Source organism: Parus major, chromosome 2 (genome assembly GCF_001522545.3).
Source record: "Parus major isolate Abel chromosome 2, Parus_major1.1, whole genome shotgun sequence".
Classification (NCBI taxonomy): domain Eukaryota; kingdom Metazoa; phylum Chordata; class Aves; order Passeriformes; family Paridae; genus Parus; species Parus major.
In genome coordinates, this window is record NC_031769.1 from 19307606 (window position 1) to 19332401 (window position 24796).

Genomic DNA, 24796 nt, shown 5'->3' on the forward strand with positions numbered 1-24796 from the left:
ACGCGGCACCGCCCCGCCCCTGCAACGGCCGCACGGCCCCACCCCCGCCGGCGCGGCCCGCGCGCGTCACTGCGGCGTCATGGCGGCGGCGGCGGCAGTAGTGGGAGCTGCGCATCTGCGGGGACAGTTGCGAGGAGACACCGGGGCTGGTGGAACGCCGAGGGATCTGGGCTTGGCACGGTCGGGAGGAAGGAGCCACCCTGCAAGGGACTAATGCCGCGAGGGCTTGGCCTCCGCCGGGGCGGTCGATGCCGGGGTGGTCGGCGCTGGTAGCGCGTCTTTGCCGTGCCCGTGTCTTTCAGCCCGGCGGTGCTGTGGCCGGTCCACAGCCTCTGCCGCTGGGAAAAGTTGAGGGTTTCAGGGCAGGCAGTACTCTCGTGTATGGTAAAACTTGTGAAAGAAGCGGATTCGCTTTCAAGGCTGCGCTGCAGTTTCCTCTACTGAGAGCTCTTGCGTGGGTACCCACCCGGGTTTCCTCAGCAGCACCTTGGGGAGGGTCAGAAAGTGAGTGCGAGCCCGCGGACACTTCGGTGCAGAAGCACTGGAAGTACAAAACCCTTTACTTTAATCCACTCGGCAGAATTTCAGAAAACCGAAAACAGAAAATACTAAATAAATAAAGAGAATTATGTCAGCAGCGTCTTGTCCGATAAGCTCGGCCGCCCGCGGGCTCCGTTGCCGCCCTCCCCGTGCCGCGATGAGAGCACAGGGCTGCGGGCGCTGCCGTGCCCGACTCCCTTGGCGGCGGTGGCAGGCGGCACTTCCTGCTGCCGGCCCGGAGGAGGCGGGGCCGGCGGGCTCTGGCGGTAGGTGTGTGTTGGGCCGTGGGGCTGGGGCTGCGCGCCGCCGCGGGAGGACTGAGCGCGGTCCGGCCCGGGCACCGGCACCTAAGTGCTCCGCCCTTCTCCTGGCGGCCCAGGTCCGGTCCGGGCCTGTGTGTGCGCCTCGGGGTCCGTCGGGGCTGAGGTGCGGCCGCTTCCCGGGTACTTCTGGGCTGAGGCGCAGGGCCTCGGGAGGGCTGCGAAGAGCTGCGTGTTCTGTTTCTCCTGCTCCCTGATGTTTTCAGCAACGGATGGGCCAGGGAATAAAAAAGGGAGCCCCGTGTTCCGCTCCGTACAACAATGACCTGTGATCCGACTGTCGTTTTCCTCGTGTGGGAAAGGGTGGGCCTGGAGGTTTGAAAGTCTTGCTCGGCATTTTTGGTGCGTGTGACGGCTCGCAATCTTCATGTGCGTAGCTGGATCAAAGCCCTGCTCGGCATCGCGTTCCCCGCTGCAGTTCCCCACAGAGACGCGTGAAAACCAGTGGCTTACTTCTGAAGTCTTTTTCTGGGGCAAGGTGTACGGCCCAGCAGATCTGGAGAAAAACAAAAATACTCTCAGGTACCAGCCTTCCTGCTGAGCGTTTGAAGTCTGACTCTTGTACTTGACGGGGCACTAGGCAGTCTCCCTCATCAGCCTGGCTTCCTGCTGTACCTGAACTTTTAAGCATCTGTTCTGTCCCCCCTCAGCTATGTTCCCCAGCCTGGAAGAGGGCCTTCATAATGTCAATATTGAAGTCACACATAGGGCTTATAAACACCACACTTCTGCCCATTTTCAAATGTCTGCTTAATTATTTTCAGGATTCCAATTCTTGAAAAAATTTAGAAGTGTGGGATTTTTGTTTTAAAGGTTAGTTTATTATGCTTCTGAAGAAAAACCTTTCCAAATGTGAGCCATATGGGGATCTTTTTGTTGTTCCTTTTTTTTTTTTTTCCCTGTAATGTAGGCATTCTAGGATAACAAGTACATGATATGTCATGTTTTCTGAAATGTTAATACTGAGTTTCAGTGATTTCAGTTGAATGGACTGTTGTAGTACTGTTGGATTATACTACTACTGTACTACTATTAGTTTTCGTGGCAATAGCAAGGTAAATTCTTGTAATTTTTTTAGACCGTAAGAAGTTAATTTATTTGTAGTTTCTTTCAATAGCTGCTAATGTTGCGAATAAGGCTTTGAAACCCCTACCCATGGAACTTTGCCTTTATCTGGACTCAAAAGTAAGTCTACATAAGGTCACATTCTTCTAGCATTAAGATTTTAATTGAATCAGAAATATTAAAAATAAAAAAAATTCTTGAGAGGTTTTGTATGAAAAAAGTGACAAATAGCCTCTTATTCAAATAAAATGAATACCAAACATTCTGGTCTCTCTTCTGTAAGTATATTTACAATGAAAATGTATTTCAGTAGTCAAAATTCTGTATTATGAATGGAATAAACCTAGAGTGATGTTCTCTCTTTCCTTCCATTTAAGTTGTAAGCAAATTTAAATTTTTAGGTAGTCTTATTTCAGACTGAAGTGTATATAATTTTTAAAAATACAGATAATAGAGAGATGGGCAGATACCATTTGGGAAGATAACTGTATTTTATTACCTACAGAGGAAAATGGTAAGGAATGAAATCTCTATCAGGACTGAGCTACAATAAGACTTTCAGCTGAGCTTTTCAAGAGGAATTAAAGCAACATCTTGAAATTTCCTGTTCCTTTTACCCATGTAATTTTTTTCACCAGATAGCTTGAAGATTTATTTTAAGGATTGGTAGAATTTCTGTAATTGAGAGTAGTGTTACAGATATATCCTGACCAATATTTGGAAATTTGAGTGCAATGAAAATAAAAATTGAGTGCATTATTAAAATAGGAAGAATCAGAACCAACAGCTTAGTTTGTGGGTACAGCTTATGTTATATTTATCATATATATAATATAGTTTATTTATACATATATAATATAGTTTATTTATAAACTTACAGAATATGATAGGAATCACAAAGAAAATACTTTGCTTATTTCAGCTCCTTGCCAGCAGATTTTAAGACCTAAAGGAAGATGTCCTTTTTCCCTAAAATTGCTTTCCTATATGAAGTTGAGGAGTATCTCACCAAAGTGTTCAGAAATAATGAGGTATGTGACACAGTTACCCTTGACCATCAAGAAATAATAAATTTTTGTGTAACTTTAGTACCTTACATTGAATATTGTCTTCACATTAAAGAGTTTTTATAAAATATTATATATAAAATATTTTTTATACTTAACATGTAATATTAGTATTTATGCCTATTGGCTCAAAGTAGCATACAAATACTTAAATTAAATGGAATATAAATCAGAGAATTCCATTTTGGATCCCACTGAAAAGTGGATCGTAGATAATTAAGCACATATTAACCACATAATATTGACAAGAAGTACTCTCTTACCCCAGTGTGGAATACAGACAATCTGTTAATTCCTAATGCCAAGGATAAATAATTGCTTTTTTTTTTATACATTTTTATCAGAATGAAAGTTACTGATTCATAGATTTGAATTTACTCTTCTATTTCCTTAGGGCTGGTCTATGTACAATAGTAGAGAACTCTCTAGCAGTTGCTTTGATACTTGCTGCAAAATCTTTGCAGTGATTTTGCTGATACAGCTGTTTTTCCAATAAGTACTTCTCATGAAATTGATGAGGCTTCCAGTGGAATTAGGCTTCCAGACATAGGCATTCATCACTACTGCACACCACACAACCATATCCCTCAATATCTATGGGATGTTTTTTCAGTGGGGTTCTTTTGCATTGAGCAAGGGGCTTCTGTGTGAATCTCTTAATATAAAATCTCTTCTTTCACTTTCAGCTTATCACTGCTTTAGGTACACAGGAGGCAGAGAATAAATACCAATCTCTGTTAAGTCATCTATCTCATCCACCAGCTTTCACAACCGTAAGAGTAAATACCCACTTGGCCTCAGTGAAACATGTGAAAAAGTTGCTGTTTGAAGAAATCCAGAAGGTTTGTGCAATTTCTTTGTTACAGCAAAAACAGCAGAGCATTTCATCTTTCATCTAAACATGAGACGTTTTCATTAATGGAAACTCTACCTTACTTACCTCAATGCATCCAGTGGTATTAACATCATACAATCACACTGATTTCCTGTCAGCATATAACATTAAATGAAAATTCATTATGTAGCAGTATCCCTCATCTCATCCCTCCAAGAAAGGCAATAACAGAGGGAAAAGACATCCAACTCCTTCATTTGGCAGATTCCAAACCCTTGATAGGATTGAGGTACTGCTGTGGTAAATAATGTAAAGGTGTTGCAAGTCTATAAGAGAAGATGACAGATAAAAAGGGTAGCTCAGTGTGCTATCTTCAGCATGCTTAGACCACTTTTATTTAAGACTAAAGGAGAAGGCCTCTATATCTCATCAGAGAAACTGTTGAGGAAAGGGAGAAATTTGGTATGTTGTAGGAACTGGAGCCACAGTGATGCCCTACAGCTACTGTATTTTCTTTTTTTAAACCTGCTTTTAATCTTTATATAATTTTCTGGATTTTTACTTATCTTAATGAAACATATATTTATCTGATGATATGTAAACCATTGTGTTTAAGAAATGTATTATTTTGAAATTGTGTCAGATCTTCACTCTGTCTAAAAAGATCTGGTTCTTTAAGTAAATTATTAATTCTAGTGAGTGTGCAGGGAACTTTTTCATTACAGGAGCCAAGACCTTTCTGTGATGCATTGTTAGTTGACAGAGTTCTGCTGGCTGGAATGGTAATGAGTTTTGCTAATTTTAGCTTGATTGTAGAAATCTGGGAATGGGTATTGCAGGGTTATATTTTGCTTGAAGGGAAAAGGCTTTGCTGAAAACTGACTTAAGATCAGTTTTTCACAAACTTCTTGTATTTTTTAGTGTTATTACATGTTAGAAAAGGAAACCACATAACACTTTTGAGTGGAGGCATGATCATGGATTATTTTCCTTTTTTAAGAGAAAATATTTATTAGATGCAAACTGATTTATGGTTTTACATACTTCAAGGTTATATTTTAGAAGGCTCAGATGAAAAGACATAATTTTGTTTAAAGCCAGGAACCTTTATAAAATGGCTTTTTTTTTTTTTTTCAGGTAAATATGTAATTCAGCTATCAGTACCCAAACTTGGGCTGACAAGAAAAATGAAAAGTATTGCCAGCCTGGCCTATTAAGTAAGACAAGGAATACACGAATTAAACAGTGGATTACAACTAATAACATCTAAGAGTTCACAGAGAATACACCCAAACTTCTAAGGTGGTGTCACTGTGTGTTCTTTGTTCTGACAACAGCTCAACCTTCTTCCAGAAGAAAGCAAAAATCAGTGATAGGGTTATGCATGTCAGAACACTCTCCCACTCCCTGAAGTCAGTTCTCAGGCAATCTCTTTGTGGTCTTGTTATTTCCGAATTCACTAAATGTTTAGTCTTTTATACCAGTACTTTTAATATATAATGTCCCCTTGCACACTATTTCCCAGCTGCTTTTAACTGTTTCCACTACTTTTGTGCTTTGTTATCTACATCTATAAATTATGAATGGAAAAATGGTTTTCAGTTTAATTATTTAAATATTAGGTTTTTAGTAGTGCTTACTAATTATATTTGTTTAATAAAACAGCAGTTTAAAGGACTAAGTGTTCCAGTTCTCGAGCACCCAAAACTTCAGGACATTTTATTAATTCCTGTTATTGGACCCAGGTTTGAAATTTTCTGTCTTTTATGTTTTTAAAGGATTTTAAGTTTTTTAAGTCTTAAAATTCTTTTAGCCTTAAAATGTTGTGTAACACAATTTTCTTCCAGATTTCTTATGAAAGAGTTATGATAACTAACTCACTGTAACTGAGGCACAACTTTGTTTGTATTATGTCCTGTTATACAGTCCATTTACTAACCAGGTCACAGTTTTAGTCCTTAAAAATGAAACAAAACATAGATTTCTGTCCTTATTTATAAGACTGATGTTTTATGGGGAAAATGTGTAAGCATCCTCCCTGGTAAGGCAGGTAGGTAGCAGATAGAGGAACTAATTCTGTGGAATACAGAGCTATAGCTAAGTACAGGAAGAGTTTTCTTCCACTGGAAGAAATCAGGTGGAATCAAGAGTTACTCAGCAGTTGTTAAACACAAAAAGTCACTTCACAATCATCTGATGCAGGAAAGGATAGATTTCCACCCCAGTATAATTTATTAGTATTCTTGTTCCAGGTTCATAATAGTGGCAGAATGTGCCAGAATCTGCATTATTTTGAGGATTAATTTTCTTCTTGACTCTTTCATTTGATTTCTCTGGGACTAAAATAACTATTTTAATGTTATACATGATAGTTAAGTTCTTTATTATATCTGACAAAATGCATATTGTGAACTTGAGTTTACTTGGGGAGCATTTGGCTATTTTTTTTCAGCATATTTCTCTTTTTTACTCAATTACATTTTGTATTTCTAGGCGAGATTTAAAAAAATATTCATCTGAAGTCATAGTTGGAGCCCAGTGTGGATATGCAGTACTTCGAGGAGCACACGTTTATGTCCCTGGAATTGTGTCCACCTCAAGATGTAAGAGTTCTCTAAAGACACCAAATTAAGTTGTAAAGATGGCAGAAAAAGTATCATCACCCTTGGATAATAGATAAATGAATAGTGACATGAAATTGTTTTCTAATCTAAGCTGAAATGAATATTACAGTTATGGTTTATTGTAATGACACTTTTTAAAGTTTTTCTGGCTTTTTTTTAAAAAAAATCACTATTTTTCACTCATTTTCACTCATTTTACTTGGAGTAAGTTATATGTAATTATTTCTCACTGGCCTGGCCTGTTTTAAAATCTTTTTCCCATATAATTCATAGCTGAAATATTAGCTCTCAAGGATTTCAATTTCTTGGTTTTCATTTCAAAATATTTTTAAAGAGAATTTTCAAAGTAAAACCTGTTTTTTAAGAGTGTTTTTTTACTACTGAATACTGTAACTTTTAATATGGATGTTAAGTTGAATAAGCTTACAAATCAGTCAAAAAGTCACTTACCTTCATGATTCTGATAGATTTTAAGTTACCAATCTAAAAAACCCCAGATTTTCTTTTTTCTAATCCATTGGCAATTCATTTGATACTGTTTATGTAAGAGAGATATAGTAAAAATCTTCTTTTCATTGATCGCAACAATCTTCAGTTTTTATGTCAGATTCTTAAGAAATGGAAATTATGAATCAATGCCTGTGAGACAAGATAAAAAAATCTACATATGCATGATTTTTGTTCAGCAACCTATTTTTGTTATTTAAATGTCAAGTTAACTTTATGTAAAATCAGTATAATTTTGGATGATTCACCTTATTATTCTATTGTGATGAGATCTAGTGATTATCTTGATTTTTATTATTAAACAAAATGAGTCAGAAAAGCATTTATCAAGTCACTTAGTTTCCTTTCAGGAAAAAACCTTCAAGAAGTTTTAAGCATGTGCTTAAGTCAAATTCACTGAACAGGAATGTTTTTCAATCTAGGGCTTGATAATGAAATAAGTATATTGGCATAGCAGTTGTTGAAACTGCTTATTTAGACAACCCCATAAATATTCAAATCCTTCTTTGAGTCAGCTAGTGATTTATCATAATTGCTGCATGTAATTAAATAATAAGAAAATAAAATAAAAGGGCATGCTACCCACTTGATGCCAAATATAATAAGGCTGTATTAAGCACAGATGGTCTAACTTGTGGTCTAAGGAAAAAAAATAGTACAGCAAGAACACATTTAATCACTGCAATGCAATCCAAATAAGGGTAAACTAATGATCAGGGGGCTTTTAGCTTAATTTAACTAATCAAACTCTAACCTTTATGTTTATGGAATGCTGGTATAATCTGCAGAAAGCTTAAGAACTCTCTGCAGGACTAGTGTATTTAGAAAGGATGATTGTCAGCAGAGAGCGAAAATTATTTATCTTTGAATACTGCAAAAATCATTGATGGATATGCTTGATGGAAGAGTTAAGTTGCTGCAGGTTCAGTGAAGTTTAAGCAGACATTAATACTGAGCAATAACACAACGTTTTGTGTCACATTCTGTGAAAAGAAGTAGTGTAAAAAATGTAATTTCAATGACTACCCAAAAAATCTTAAAATTTTAGAATTTCAGGGCATTTGGGCCTAAGAAGGCCTCTTGAAAATGGAAAAAAGGATTCTCTAGTACAATTCCAAGAATGCTTGAGAAGCTGATTTGCCATTAGTCTTGTATCTTCTTGTTCCTTCAGCCTGTCAGTCACCTCAGAAATGCAATTTTGGACAATTCTTTTTATTGCTATCAGAAGAGGCCTTTATTTTTAAGCATATTTTTCAGTCTGTTAACACATAGTGCTTGTTCACTATTCTGTAAAATCACTTAAACCACTATCCCTTTTCTATCTTTTTTTGTTCTAGCTCAGAAAGTTTGTTAAGTCTTTAGGATTACATTTCTAGATTTTGATGTATATTGACATACTTTACTGATCTGGTGGATTTTAACTGGAGATATAAAACTTTTTAAGAGGATTATTGAGAACAGCAGTTCCCTTAAAGAACTTAAAGGGGGGAAGAGAGCCAGACCAGAAGAATATATAATCAGTTGTTTGAAAGCAATAAATAGTTGGAGAAAAAGCAGCTATAGCTATGTTCTAGGTAGCTATTGAGAGGTCATTAGATAAATTTAGCACTCCTGTCCATGTTCACTAAGGGTGAGCAGTGTTTTTTCATGTACTTGTGTGCTTGGAGCACACACAGAGGACTGAAGAGTGTGCTTAAAACTTCTGGGTGACCCTGTCATGATAAATAAAGTGCAGGTTTGTGTAGCCTCTTTGAAAGCAAGACACAGTGCCTGACTTGAAGCTTGGTGTCTCAGTACCACCAGTCTTTGGTAGCCATCATTCACTGTGTAAAACTTGAAAGCTTTATAACAATTGATCTTCATTGATTACATTAAGAAAATGTGTGTTTGGTATGATAGAAGAGTGTAGTCTACTGAAAATCCTAAGTTACTTGGTCACTACCATTTTGTTAATTGTCGTAATGATTTCAAGCTTTCAATTTGTCTTTGTGCAGTTGTGAAAGCAGGAGATCTGGTTTCAGTGTATTCAGATATTGAAGGGAAGTGCAAGAGAGGAGCCAAAGAATTTGATGGAGTCAAAGTTTTCCTTGGAAACGGGATTTCAGAACTCAGTCGCAGTGAAATCTTCAGTTCAAGTTGCCCACTGAAGTAAGTCCATAGTAATTGCAATCTACATGTAAAAATTTGCAAAGTGAAGGAAGAGTAAGGGAAACACTTTGAATTATTTTGTACCCTATGTGAAGTCACCGAATGGCTTTGCATGTTGGGATTTCCAGTATTTTTTGGGAAGCCGTTAGTTTCATAGTAGGATCCAGATACCAATTTACTTGAGAGATAGGAGAAAATAAGTGGGAGTCTTTTAATAATTTATGTTTATTTAGTTCAATAATATCAAACAGAACTGACAAATGCTCTCACTCTGGCAAAATCGCATTTTGGTAAATTGTGTTGTACTACTTCGCCCTTTGGATGGAAAAGCAGCCTTTTCAATTTCTCCATCTTTTAAAAATATCTGTAGAGGCTTTTTTTTATTTTTGGTGGGACAAAGGACAGAACATAAGGTCAGTTATCTTAAAAAAATTAGTAACGTTTGCCAAAATAGTTACCTGTTTCAAGATTACTTGCTTTTCTATTTTCTATTTTCTATTTTGTTGATGAAGCTTATGGTTTATTCTTGTGTCAACCTAAAGCACACATAAGAAGTAATGTAAAAGACTATGGATGTAAAATTAAATGGCCAAGACTTTACTTCCTGAGAACAAACTACAAAAGTTCTAGTGAAAAAAAAGTACATTGCCAGAGAATTTCTGTTTTATGGGAGCTTAAATATAGTAGAAATAGTGGTAGGATGTACCTGTTGAGTTGGTGACAAGGAACAGCAGTATGTAACACTAAATCTGGTGTCTGCACTTTGGCTTTCTCATATCCTTCCTTCTTGTTGGATTGTCTGGTACATATGCAAAATAATATTTGTTGTCTTTAGTAATCCTTTGCAGCCTCAGTGTTGCTTTTTCAGTGTTCTCTTTATTGTTATCCATTTCCTGGTACATTGGTTTAACAATTAAATCGGCATCAGAATTTCATCCATATTTAAAACTTTTAGGTGACTTCTAATTTTAAACCATAGGTTTGCAGGCAAATCAATGTTCCTGCAAGGTTTTTCATATAGGATTTCTATAGTAATTTGACTGAAATATCTAGAATTTAGGAAATAGAGAAAAATCTTAAGTAGGATTACATCTTGGTTTATCTTGTGTACAGAACCACAAATTTGCTTTATGCAGGTGATGGTTCCATTTTGTGTTGTAATACATCTTTTGCCATGATTTACTCAACCTAATGATGTAATTTTAAAAAATACCATATTACAAAATCATAGAAGCATTTTTCTTGGTTGTTCTTTCTTTTTTGAAATGAAAATTTCATTTAAGAAATGAAAGATTGTTGTCTCAAGTTGCTATTTGTAAGTATAATGATTTTGACTACTGTTAAAATGTATAAAATTGAGTATTTGATTTTTTTTTTCATGTTTTTCAGGGGGCTGGGTGTAAGAATGACAGAGCCAGTCTACCTCAGTCCTTCATTTGACAATGTGCTCCCTAGTCATTTGTTTTTACAGGTATGTTTGTTCCAAAACCAAAAGTCTGTACTATTTACAGAATAATGAATATTCTCTTAGCACACATTCATGGTTTCTACATTCCTTGTGCATTGTAGCACCTAATTCAGCCTTTGGATTTGAGGAGCACAAAGCATTTAAAATGAAGTCAGTATCTACATGTAGGTGGGTTAATCATACTGTGTCTGAGATATGATAAGGGATTTCAAAACAACGTAAGAGGTATTCGCTTAAAAACATAGAAATTCCTCTTGCACAGATACTCTGTATAGAACTATTAGTCTTTGGAATCTGCTTATGAACTCTGGAATATGAGCCCCTTTCATAGTACATCATTCTGTAGATAATCAGGAAAATCTCCAAATATTAGGTTGACTTGATGCTGTTATTTAAGTACCAAATACAACTTTAAAAGGTTTTTATACTTTTGTGTTGAACTAAGCAGAAAGTATTTCCATATTGTCTAAGGTGCAATACTGTGCACAATTCTTGCACATTATTTCTCTTCAGTGGAGCTGTTCTGTTTATAAAATTAATAGCACAGTTTAGCTTCTTGCTACTTTAGCTCAGCAAGCTTAGACTTCTGTGTTTTGATCTTACTGTTCTTTATCTGCACCAATATGTTAATACAGTAAATGTTCCAATAAACAGGTTACTATAAAAGATTTGTAATAAACAGAGCTGCTCTCCTCTGTGCCAGTATCAGCTTATTTTATTTGGACTTTTAGAACTGTAGTCTCCTCAGTTATGAGCTCTTAAACTTCAATCATAGATACTCAGACATAACTTTAAATAAAAAATGAGCCACTGGGGACTTCTGACGTAAACTGTCCATTATATATAATGGAAATAGTTCACTTTCTGTGAAAGAACTGAGCAATATCATAGGTATCTTCACTGCTGAATGAATTATTTTTTTAAATGTGTTTGCTATTCCTTAGTAAAGAAGTCAATGCAGGTTATAAAGTTTGAATTCCCCCGTATTTGTTTTTATGATAGAATTTACCTTCTGTGGTTGTGAGCCATGTTTTAAACCCTCAGCCAGGGGAGAGAATTTTGGATATGTGTGCTGCACCTGGAGGAAAAACAACCCATCTTGCAACACTGATGCATGACCAGGTAGGAGAAGTAATTTGGTATTTCCTAAGGAAGGAAGTCTGACCACTGTTCATTTATATAGCTCTCTTCACTTAACTGTTGGAATGCACAAATAATTTACAGCAACAAACAATATTCTGACATTTTACTTACCAATGTATTTTACATATCAGAGTTACTGAAATGGGCAACTGACATTCTTTATCAAGTATTCACCATCAGCTTTAGAACTATATTTGCTACAAATTGACAATTAAAATATGTTTATTTGCACTTTTTAAAATGTTACTGAATTATTTTTAATCATAGAATTTTTTACATGCAAAGCATAGTTATGCAAGAATATGCTGGATTCATGAAATTGAGATGTATAAAAATGTGTACTAAAGAAACACATAATTCTCTACAAAAACTTACTAAAAAGCTCCTAATTTGATGAGGGTTTCTCTCAGTAAAAATTATCAATTCTGCATAGAATATGATAGAGATATGATTTTAGGCTGAATTTCTAGTCTGAATTTGCCATTCTGTGGTAGAACATCACAAATCCAAAACTATCTCATGAGAAAGTAATAAAAATTAGAAGAAATGAAAAAAAAATATGTAGAGAAAGACAAAGGAAAGGAGAATGTAATAAAATAAGAATGTAGATATAGGATTACAACTTTGCATATGTTAAAATGTTATGTGCACAGTGAAATACAGAAATGCAGCTTACTCTTCTCTTGCATAGGGGAAAAGCATGTCATATTTCTTCTAAAATTTTGTAAGGCTTCATTTTTTTTGGTTGAATAGGGTTACTAGAATATATCAGGTTATTTAGAAGTCTTGCAGTTACATTATGCAGGACTTTGACAGTTGCCTGTGCATAAATATGAAGGCACAGCCTGTAATGGTATGAATGTATTGAGAAAAGGCATGTTTTCAGTTCTGTGATGGTTTGTCTGCAGAATTGTTTTCTTCCCTCAGTATGGAATAATGGCAGAAAGCATTAAAAATTCATTAGATGGTCATTAGGAATTTATTATATACATATATAAAGTTTCCAGTAAAGAATTTCAGTGTGATAAACAAAGGAAGTCTGCAAGTCATGTATTTATGTCATGGATTCATTTACATCTATACTTTTTTCCATCTGTGTATCTACACTTTGTATAACTTTGCAGAACTGCTTTTTCCTTAGCCACTTTGCATATTTTGATTGTGCCTACCTGTAGCCGAAGTGGTAAAGATTAAAAATACAGATGTTGAATATTTATCTCACTTGATTTTCGTTTTCTGAGTATATAATTTTAGTTTAAGATATGGAAGATAAAGATATGGAAAAAAGCACTTCTTTTTGGATTTTAAATTTCATTCACAGCTTTTCGATACTAATTTTTCACAGACAGCATATTAAACCATTAACATTTCAGAATATTTAAATCACTCTTACTTTTTTATGATATAATTGTAAACATTACTACATTGTTTTTAAATGATGTAACCAAGATGTAAAATTACTCTGTAATGTTAAGAGCTCTTAAATAAGAATTGGGAATAGTTAAGGCTTGAGAATTTATTATTATCTGCATCCCAGTCTAGACTGCTGTTTTTTCCAGATGACTTTTAAGTAGTTATTCTCTGGCAGTGGCTGGCATGGGCCAAATGGAAAAGAGTTGTCTTCTAGCTTGTTCCTTTCTCTGGAGAAAAGAACAGAGAATCTGTGAATAGCCCATACCTGGAACTGTTCAGGGCCAGCTTGGATGGGGCTCTGAGCATCCTGGTCTAGTGGAAGGTGTCCCTTCCCAGGGCAGGGGGCTTGGATTAGATGATCTTGAAGATCCCTTCCAACCCAAACCATTGTATGAGTCTGTCATCTCTTTATCTCTTCAGTATGCAGAGATGTACAGCAAATCTACTGTTCTTGAAACAGACAAAACTTGGAAGCACAGTCAGATCCTAGTGTACATGTCCAATAGGTTGATGGTATTAGGGGACAAGCAGTGGCATGTGGTTCTTGGGTGCACCTATAGGAGGTGATTTGGCTCACAGTAGCTGAAGACTGGCCACCACTGACACAATCTAAATCTATTCTTACCTCTCAGTCCTAGATCTACATATTGCCTAACATGACATACAGATAACAGCTTATCTTTACTGATTTATTTTACTTCTGAAACTATCTTTGTCATGTTACCATTCTATAAGCCTCTGGAGAGACATCACGAAATAGAAAAAAGTTGTTTTCTCAGCATACTGCATTTGCTGTAGCACGTCTAGTATAAGTTTGTGGTTGTTGGGTTGTTCTGGATTTTACTGGTACTACTGTTAACTTTCCTTTGTCTTCACAGATTTCATGTAGAAGGTAGTGGTGTGTGTCTTTTTTGATTTATTTGGGGGGAGGAAATAATAATTCTTATTTTTACATAAAAGAAATCACGAGTAATTGTGATTTCTCTCCTTTCACCTCTAAACTTACTCTAGTATTTACACTATTTGCGGAAGTAACTTGAGTGACAAGTACCACAACTGTTCTAGTATGTTAGAGTCTGAGCAAGTTTGAGACATGTATATGGGCCTCATTTCCTCAGCACTGAGCTGTAGTGTGATCATATTTCCTACCATCTCCATACAATACAAATTTTAAACCTGTTAACCTATTTTATTGTGTATTTGAGGCTTCTAACCTCTTTCAAATGATTAAATTTGTATCTTCGTGCCCAGTTAAGCAGTTCAAAATAACTGAAAAGAAACAAACAACAAAACCACTTGCCAGAAGTCAGATATTACAGCATCCCTTAGAGTAACAGTGACATGCAGTTGGAATGTGCACAGCTTCAGACTAGTGCGGCAATTGTGGAAAACATGTGGGAACAAGGACTGCAGGAGTGTGGATTTAAGAATAAAATGATTCTGTAGGGAAGACTGTGCTTTATTTATTACACTGCCCAGGGTTGAGGAAAGGAAATCGGGAACATCCATGTAATCCCTATGGCTTTGATGAAAACTTCTGCATATTTTTCAGGGTGAAGTAATAGCCATGGACAAGATAGCTAACAAGGTCAAGAAAATCAAGCAGAATGCTGAATTGCTACAGTTGAATTGCATTAAGGCCTTTTGCTTTGATGGGATAAAGGCCCTTTCAGTTGAGAAGAGAGAGGCTAAACAAGGTAAAAAGAAAAAAAATTGGGTAGTAGTAGCTTTTAGAAGAAAATAGTAATGTTTTGCAAAGACATTATTAAACCTGTCACAGGTTTGCAAGTCCTTGAAATCTTGGCAGATACCTAAGTTGTTTCAGCAGTGTGAATGCACTTTTATTTTCTATTCTTTTGTGATTATCAGCTTCTCTGTGAAGCAGATACAAAAGTCAAATTATCTGTCCTTGTCACAACCTAATATTCTCAAAGGAAATGCATTCCTTTCCCAGATAATATTGCAGACTGAAGAAGCCTTAAAGCTTCTTTCATGATCACATTTAACCCCATACTGGGAATTTTCTGAGCTAGTCTGAGAAAAAAATTATTTTTGCAGACTTGCTTTGCTTTTCTGCCTCATAATCCTCATCAGTAAAATGGGGTTATTAATACCTAACTCCCAGGAGTGCTGCAAGGTTTAGTTCATTGATGTTTGTTCAGCTGTTTAGGGGAAAGTTATATACAAGCACAGAGTATTATTTTAAGTAATTTCATTTGCTTTTCTGAAGTGATGCAGTTATGATATTGGTTCTGTTCCCATGATGGAATGATTTAAATGGTATCTGCTGCCTTGATTATTTTTAGTTTGTTGTGCAAAGTATGCTGTTCTTTCTCAGTCTATTTTATCTCAGTCACTGGTTAGCCTAAGTAGGAATCAGATTACATAATTCACCTTCTTTGTCCCTTTGCATTGCAGTTATTCCTGCTTTGGAGGAACAAAGGTACTTTCTTAAGAGTCTTATGAGCATCAAATATTGTAGGTGGCAAGTAGCAATTACAGAGATGAACAAGAGCAAGCTGTAATACTGAGAGATAATGAAGGCTTTTCTATACATCCCTGAAAGTAACACTTTACATATTTTGAACATTTTAGTAATGGATCAGAGGTAGATAAACCAGTTAGACTCATTTTGTATTGCAGGAACAAGCTAGGTAGCAGTAGTGTGATGACACAAGTTTGGCAGCTCCCTGGCACTGAGGAGGTAGAAACTTCTGGGCTGTTGAGCTACAGATTAAAGTATAGGCTCTGCTTAGAGAAGATACATATTATCATCCAGATGATAGTCAGAAATTGTTCTTTTCACAATCCTTTTTTTAGTGAATTGTTCTGTCATGGAGGCAGCATGTCATCTCACACATTAGAACTTGCAGTAGTTCATGTTATTATGAAGTGCTTTTTTTTATATAGCTATGCATGCATCACAAGAAATAGTTAATATATAGACAGTCCAATTATTGTAAGGCAGTCTCAATGATTAACTGCAGGTTTCTCTCAGTAAAGGTTTGCACACTTTTGAGCTGACTAGGTTCTTTACAGCCTATATGTACAACTCTACAGCTGTACAACTCTAGGTGTACCCAGCACCTCTTTTTTATTATTAAGTTTAAATTAAAAATTTTAAAATTTATTAAGTTTAAATTAAGTTTAAAACTAGAAGGATCATTTTTGAGCTCACAGAACTTAAACTATTTAGTTTTCTGGGAGCTGAAAACTACCACCCGCAGTGCTGAGACTTGTCTCTAGCTGAGACTAATTTTGGAGACACTGTCCATAGCACATAAATGTTTTATGTCATGGAAGTAGTAACAGCTTCTCCTTACCTATGGTGAAGTCTCGAGGAAGGAAACAGCCACATTTTACATTACTAACTTCTTTTTACAGAAGGGCCTCCATTCTTACCAGAGTCATTTGATCGAATTCTTCTTGATGCTCCATGTAGTGGGATGGGACAGAGACCAAACATGGCTTATTCCTCAACTTTAAAGGAAGTGACCTCGTACCAGCCACTCCAGCGCAAGCTTTTCACTGTGGTATGTGTTAAACATTGAGTAGATAAACTAAATTGAACATTAGTGCTTTTGCTGCATAAAACTTATCCAGAAAATGGTACCTCATTTTCCCTACTTTTTCAGCAGCCAGGAAGTATTAGGGTCCTTGTAACCTCTCAGCTCCAGCAGATCTGTTGCTAGGTGAAGCCAATTCATTGGAGCATGGGAAAGGTATATGTAATCTATATGGAAATAAAAAGCTTTGTGTTCTTTTAATTCCCTCAGTTTCATCAGTTTTACATTATAATAATCACAAGGGTCTAAGTCACAGAGTAGGTGACTTAGGAACATGCTAAGGATTGTGCTTGGGCTGATGCTGAAGGATAAGATGAAACCTGTCAAAATCTGAATGATACATATTCAGAGTGAATGACAGCTTGAAAAGCAGCATAGATATAGCTTCCATGCCAAATACATGGAAACAGTTGACATCTAATAAAACTGACAGAAGTATTGTGTATCCATGGCTGGCAGCAGGTGGTGAAAACAGATCTAATCTGTCTGGGATATGGAGAGCTGTACAAATAACAAATCTTACAAGGTGAATCATCTCAATGACATTAATAAACTGCATGAGCTATAATGCCTATTTGGAAAGAAGAATCTTTCTAATCCATGTTATCCTTTGCTGTATTCCCTGAGAGGAATTAGTATCCTAATAGTTTAATTAAGTGCTCAGTTTTAATATTCTAGATACATGGATTATTAGTTAATGTTCCTTAATTTGAAAGTTTTTAATTTAAAAATAAGCTGAAATATTACTTATTTCTCCCTGCAGGCAGTAAAGCTGCTGAAGCCAGGAGGTGTTTTAGTATATAGTACATGTACAATTACACTTTCTGAAAATGAGGAGCAAGTTGCTTGGGCCCTGAAAACTTTTCCATGCCTCCAGCTTCATCCACAGGTAATACTATTTTCAGGGTATTTTTTTTCACCATGGACAGTTTGAACTGCTGTGGATACAAATAACAGAGGGATTTCTGAGGCATTTTTAAAGTCTATTTTTGTGCTTAATTGAGCTTTATTTAGGCATCATCAAGTAGTTTCCCACTGTGTATTGTGGGGTTTTTTTTGATTTGTACAAGTCCTTTTAAAACACAGCAGGGACAAAAGATGGGTCGAACAGGTTAAAATTTCTCTTGCAATTTTTTTAATGCATATAGTTTATTCTCTCCTTTTGCACATTCACAGGAGGGGTGAAGTTGTTTTCTTTTTATTACTGCCACTGAAGTCATGAAGACTTTCATGTAATGTATGGGATAGAAATTAAAATAAATCAGTGTTTCAAAGATGGAGGATGTTAAATGGGATGTTAAATAGTATGGGAGCTATTTTTGATTTATTTAAAAGGAATGAGGGAAAGAAATTATTTCAGGCTGAGTGTCCCAAGAGTGTACCTTGTCTTTTTTGGAGTTAGTGTCTACTCTTAAGATGTCTAGGAGGAGGTAATATATAGGGAGATAATAGAATTTTTTTATCTATACTACCTACAGTTCATACAATTCAGAAATATCTGTTACCTTTAACAGTACTTCAGGGGGGTTTATCATCAGACCATGTCCATCCCACTTCCTCTTTGATGATGAGATGAGCTGGGTGGGGTTGTTGTTTATCATAGTGGCTTTGAGGAAAACTCTAACTCTGATACCTGTTCAGCTTACACGTTCTGTGATGACTTGTACCTGTCTTCAGAAGCTTATATAAATCTTAAACTGTAATTAAAAAAAATACATACAATGGCTCTACAATGAGAAATTAATATGATGGCTGGTAAAGATTTAACAGAACTAAAGCTTTCTGTGGTGTGTTCTTCTGTCTGTATTCTCACCCTCCACTGACTAAGAATTTTTCAGTTCCAGATGTTTCAACTGAGATTGTACATTTAACCTAACAGCATAAAACAATTCTCCTTGATAGAATGACAAAGCAAATCACAAGCCTTATTAACTCAAATGCAAGATTAATTGTTGCTATATAGACTTTCTCTCACCAGTAGTATTAGTCTTGAATAAAGCACTTCTGTCTGTTTTTCACACACAAATGCCATATCTGTAAAAATTAATCTTTTATGTATAGTATTATTTAAATGAGATGACACTGAATTGTTTACCCAAATATCATTTATAATACCTTATAACCAGTTCCCTTCTAGTTTAAACTAAGGTGCTCTTTTCCAATGAACATGAAACAGGAGTCTAGGGTCTGCTTATCTCATGTTCCTTTATGTATTTATTTCCCATATTCTTTAGTCTCAGTGGACACCTCCTTTTTTATCCAGTCCACTGTTTCCCACTTTCTGAGTTTGGCAACATTTGGAAGCATATTGGGTAATGTTGGCAAGGAAAAAACAGGAGATGGAGCCACAGGCGTTGCTATAGGTAGAGGTTACCACATGGCAGCTGCTCCTTTGTGCAGACTTCCTCTTAGGAGTTTACACAGTAGATCAACTTAAATGCAATAACTTAACTGGAAGGAAAAATGAAACAGTAGAGAAAGACACTGGTCTGCCTTTAAGCAAGTTACTTGAACCTGTGGAATACTGTTTTCCCTAGACTTTTATCTTTTCCTTCTTCTATTACATCAAGTCATTACCCTCGTCTCCTTTTGTACATTACTTTTCTCTCAATTTGCAATAGACACCTCTGTCTTTTACCTGGAAAGCACTGAAATCCTGCTGAGGGAAAGGAAGAATCAGTCTGCAGCCCCTTGGCTGCCTAGCTTTGCAGCATGCAGTACATGGTTAAGCAGCTAACTCACATCATGTGCTGACTGGGTGATCTCATGTGTTAGCAAAGTGTGATGGCTGAAAAAACGCTCTGCTGTAGGCTGCATTATGGACTACATTAAACTAGATTGACAAAGGAGATCTATTTTTGATATTGCAGTGCCAGCTTTTGCACACTTTGTTCCATCTCCTTACTGAATGCATTGAAAGAACAAACCAGCTAAGAATTAATTTTTTTCCAGGAATTAGGGTATTAAATAAGAACCAGTCATGGCTATTCACAAAAAGTACTGAGAAAAGGTCTGGGATTTTAAGTCCTTCTCCTTTCCAGGATTTTGAAGCCAAATGTCATCTCTTGAAACTGATTCTTTCTTTTTTGCTCTGCCTCATAGACATGCATATGTAACAGTAGTCCCATTTACCTGTTTGTCTTATTACATGACTAGAAAACACAAAGTTATATTTTTCTTCTGCATCATCTGCCAAAATGATGCTTCTTCAGGCAGTAAAATACTCTGGACTGGGGCTTTCAGTCTCCAGTTGAAGTTTTTACTGTGAAGAATCCCAGTACTGTGGCCATTACAAAGAAGTTCTTCACAGAAGGGGTGATCGAGTGTTGGAATGGGCTGCCCAGGGAGGTGGTGGAGTCACAGTCCCTGTGGGTGTTCAAAGGAAGACTGGATTGCAGTTGGTACAGTTTACAAGGTGGTGTTAGGTCATAGGTTGGACTTGATGATTTCCAAGGTCTTTTCCAACCTGTTTGTCTCAGGGATTCTGCTGCTGTTACTGATGATACTGGTAATGGGCTAAGGACTCACTATTTTTGACTTAACTCTTAGCTTTTAAGTGCGTACACAGAAGTGCTGCCTCATTTAGAAGTGGCAACCTAAACCCGTTAGAGTTGCTGTCTGGTGGTAACAGCTTTCTTGGGATGTTTCTTGGGATGAGACCTGTACACCTATCCTCAACAAGGGCTCCAAACTACTGAGATAAAGTGGATGAGGGGCATCACCACCTCCTCAAAATACTTGTATATGTCTTGTATAAATCTTGTTTATTTGTATAATATTAGCCAGATGAGGGCAAGAAAAGAAGCGACATTACTTCTGACTCTTCTGGTGCGAATGATACAAGGATAGATTGATCACGTTAATTGTTCAGTATCTGCATATCCTCAGAAGAATACATTTAGGGCATTTAAGAACCTCAGAGACACAATAATTTGCTTTTCTTTGTTCCTTGACCAGGAACCTCACATTGGAGGAGAAGGCATGAAGGGAGCTGGACTATCACTTGATCAGTTGAAGCTGCTGCAGAGATTTGATCCATCTGCTATGACATTGCAAGGAATGGATATTAATTCTTTGCAAGATTCTAGAGAAGATGACCTGATTTCATTGGCAAATAAGGACTGTATAGGATTTTTCATTGCAAAATTTATTAAATTGAACAGTAAATAAGGACTTGGGAATGCAACCTGAAAAAATACCTCAGTGAGTCTAAGAACAGTTCAGACGTGAAGTGCCTTTCTTTCTTCCTGCTGCAATGTTACCAAGCCAACGGGCTGACGGCAGGGTTGCTATGGCAGCACTAAAATCTGCCAGCTGTTCTGATGGGAAAGAGCCACAGGTTGCAGCAGAAAAGTCATGGTTGGGGGAAGGGTAGTATCATTTCTAACTCCCCTTCTGCTTTTGTATTTACAGCAGGTCAGTGCCTGAATGACAACTCCGTTCACTCATACTGCTGTCTGCTCTGGTTTCCCCTTATCTGCGGCAAGCGTGGGAAGGGGATGCAAGCTACGAAATGCAAACATAAATAAAATAGATGGAATTATTACAATGAATTTTGGAAAGGGTCGTTTCTGTGGAGGTTTACCAATAGTTAGTTTCCTTAAATAGTTCTTCTCAAAACACTGCAATATTTTACAAAGAACTGTTTTATAAATTGATACTTAGAACCTCATTTCTCTTTTATTTTAATACAAGCAAGATTCTCTGTACACATAGTATATACACAAAATACGATTAGGCTTTGTAGCATGTCTTTTATAGCAGCATGAATATATTAAACCATCTCACTCTGGGAATGTAAATAAATATTGTTTCAACATCAAACTTCCCATGCATAAACTGTATTGGTTCTGAAATAGCCTATTGGACTGGCTGACAAGTGACAGTTTTAAAATCAAACATTTGTAACAGAAGGGGCTACAGTTATGATTAATATATCAAAAGACAGAAAACAATGCATAATACCATCTTAAATGCTGCAAATCACCTTTCAAACAACTAAGGATATTAACTCTTTATTGGTTAGAAAGCATCACCAGCTAAAATCATGTGAAAATTGAAACTGGGGAAGCATGCTAATGGAAACTGCTTTAGTACATTGCTCAAAGTTTAAATAACCTAAATTTCTTAAAGATGGTAGATGTATTTGAAGATTCTGCTTCAGTTCCAGTTTGAACAATATTCTCAGTCCTTCTGGAACTGACAATAGCACTAAAATTAGAAGGAAAGCTAAGGACAATGGAAAAATAGAAACTGACATCTGTGTGTGTTTGGTGTTTTCCCCTCACTCATCAATTTCCAGTTTTAAAAAGGATTATCTGAAAAATATCTGTCTTTTCACATGTAACTATTTGATTGGATTAAAAAGAGAAATAGTTATTTTATCATTTTTCTTTCTACTATCAGCAGTGCTTTTAGTATTTGCTCACAATCAAAATAATCTATTCTCGGTAGTTTTTTTACTTATATTTTCCATTATGTTTTGATACCGTATGTTTTCTACTGCTCTTGAATAAAAACCAGATGTTTCTTCTGTCCTGCCAAGGTTGACTAGTGCAAGTACTAGTACAAGTCTAGCAAGTATAGTAAGGCCTATACTAGCAGGACAGGAAAATGGAATTCTTGTCTACTACTTCTCTACTTCTGTAGGTCATTCCTTGCCATTAAACACACCTTGTCTAAAGAAGATTTAAAGTAATTTTGTTTCATCAGTAGTAGGTGAGATATCCTATTTAGTATCATGAAAGTTCATACTATAATCTTTATAGTCTAAATATGGTGAAAATAATTACCTGGGAACAAAAGGTATTAATCCTTTACTGTAAGAACATGTTGAAATCTTTAACTCAGTGCTAGTAAAAAAGCGTTTTCTTTTTTGTAGAATATAGAAATTTTGTAAACATTAATCAGCACACATAAACTATATACTGAAGTTTGTGTATTCATATAAAGTTAGGAACTTTACCTCCAGTTTCAGTAGCAGGATTTGTGCAATGCTGAATTTGAAAGAATTAAGATTGCTGAATTTTTAGTGGAATATTTGTTGAAACTTCCTCCACTTTCTTTAATTTTGGATGATAGGCTTTTTAAGGAGGTGACCTCACTTGATATTATTGGAGAAGGTTCTTGGGGGTGGGAAGACAACGTAACTAATTTGTAGTTAATTCCAGTGTCATTGCAGAGCAGACTTCACCTGAAAAAAATTACTGATATATAACTTTAGCTATTAGGGTTGTTTCTGTAAATTCAAATGCTAGCCTTTGAAGAGCACTCAGCATATCGAAGGGATTGGCCTCAGCTGCTTCCCCGAGGGCCCTGTCTCTGTTGGTAATGAGGGAGTGACTTCTCCATCAGGCAGGTCAGAACAGAAACTCAATAAAGATGCTCCATCCTTTGAAGGAGCCAGCATCCTTTCTCTCACCACAGGTGTGGCTAAGTTAGATGACTAAAGTTGGATGGATGCCCTTTTTCTTTTCCAATCTTACCGTGACTTTAACTAGAAGCGGTAGGAATACTTTCTCATTGGCACAGTTCTGATGGATGGAGTACATATGTTTAAAACATATCATACGGTTACTTTTCTGATAATCTTTACCCACTGAATCATTGTGCTTCACCAGTTGATGCTGAAGCACAATGGAATATATTTATATATATTTTATATATATATATATATGTGATATTTATATATTAAATTTAAAAAGTTATTGTCATTATAATGAAAGATTAAACCTACAAAATAGATAATTAGGCATGCAATCAGATCCTGTCATTAAGAAAGTCTGAAAAGTAGTTTTCTCTATTTGCAGAAACAGTGATTAGTAATAGTGCCAAATCTAAATATCTGTCTTGGTCAGTATAAAGATACTAAAATAGGCAGCCTCATATATTATGAAATTATGATACAGCTTTTTCTTGTTTCAGTGTCACGGAATGCACCAATTTTTTGGATCACAGGATTTCATAGGCTTTTTAAGGAATAGGCTGGTGAAGGTGATCAGGAAATGACTTTAGAATGGGTAGTTTAAAATATAAAGAACCTTGTTTTTGTGTTTGATTGTTCATGAATAAAAATTTTATGAGAAAATCCAATTTTGTACTGCTAGAATTCATTGCAGAGTAGGTATGCATGATAGATAAAAGTAGCAAGAATAAAGTAAGAAATGAGAATATGGATGAGTTAGAAGAACCTGCTTAATCTCTATTATATCTGATATAAATCTTTTCTGGGGCTGCGTAGGAATACATTTCTAGGGTGGTAAGTTATAATAAGAAACTGTCTATAAAACTACTGTAAGCTCATATGTAATAGTTTGTTATATAAAAGTGGGGAAATAAATTACAGACAAATTGCCAAGCAATAAAATTGATTAACATTTGATTAAAAACATTCACAGTAAAAATGGCATCCACATATTTTACATATGATAGAAGAACTAAGATTTTGGTGAAAGATCTGCAATAAGATAATAAATAAAAGTAAATGTACACCAGAAATGTTATATTACACTCTGAAAAATAATTTCTCTGTTTAGACTTTGTAGTCAAGTTTTTTGCACTGTGCTCGATTTTATGGATGGAACAGAATTAAAGTCAAAAACTTTTGGAAAACAGCTTTCAGCCTGATGTTTTAAAGCAATCAGAGGTCAAATGTAACCACAAATCAAAATAAATTTTGAAGAGGCTTTAGTAACTAACAAACACAGGAGGTGGTTTACACCAGCTCTTTTCCTTTGAACAGACATTGATTAAAAGCAGTCAGAACACTCACTTCACTCCAGCTGAGGGAATGATAATGGACCCCCTGAAAACCTTTGCAGGCGTCACAGAACGTGAGCGTGACTTTACAAACCAACAGAGCTTAAAAATGACAATTGCCAACAGATTCATAAAAGACAAAGTATTGAGGGGCGATGTATTAGACCTGGGCAGGAACTGCATCTATAGGATGAGTAGGCAGGTATGCAGGAGAAGTAGAAATGGGCCTCTCCCTTTATTCAGGGTTCAGTGAGTGGAATTTCATTTCCTTATCTTCCATTTATAATAAAGGCTATAGGCTAAGAGTATCCCAATTTCTGTGAAAAGAGGTGCTCCACTGAA

General features: G+C 36.3%; 1 protein-coding gene across 13 annotated transcripts; it reads left to right on the forward strand.

Annotated features, from left to right (window-relative positions):
* Positions 1-51: 51 nt before the first annotated feature.
* On the forward strand, positions 52-24307 carry NSUN6 (NOP2/Sun RNA methyltransferase 6). Of its 13 annotated transcripts, none has more exons than XM_015617720.3 (14): positions 52-810; positions 1978-2045; positions 2848-2956; positions 3679-3834; positions 4553-4609; positions 5493-5572; positions 6321-6430; positions 8953-9106; positions 10496-10577; positions 11577-11696; positions 14683-14827; positions 16515-16663; positions 17460-17585; positions 20654-21160. In XM_015617720.3, exons 3-14 carry the CDS (start codon positions 2882-2884, stop codon positions 20864-20866), a joined length of 1467 nt encoding a protein of 488 aa, XP_015473206.1. In that variant the 5' UTR covers positions 52-810; positions 1978-2045; positions 2848-2881; the 3' UTR covers positions 20867-21160. The 13 variants fall into 13 exon arrangements, with proteins under 13 accessions (XP_015473206.1, XP_015473207.1, XP_015473204.1 ...); XM_015617721.3 differs by having other exon boundaries at positions 52-806; XM_015617718.1 differs by lacking the exon at positions 52-810 and adding an exon at positions 817-1673.
* Positions 24308-24796: the final 489 nt, after the last annotated feature.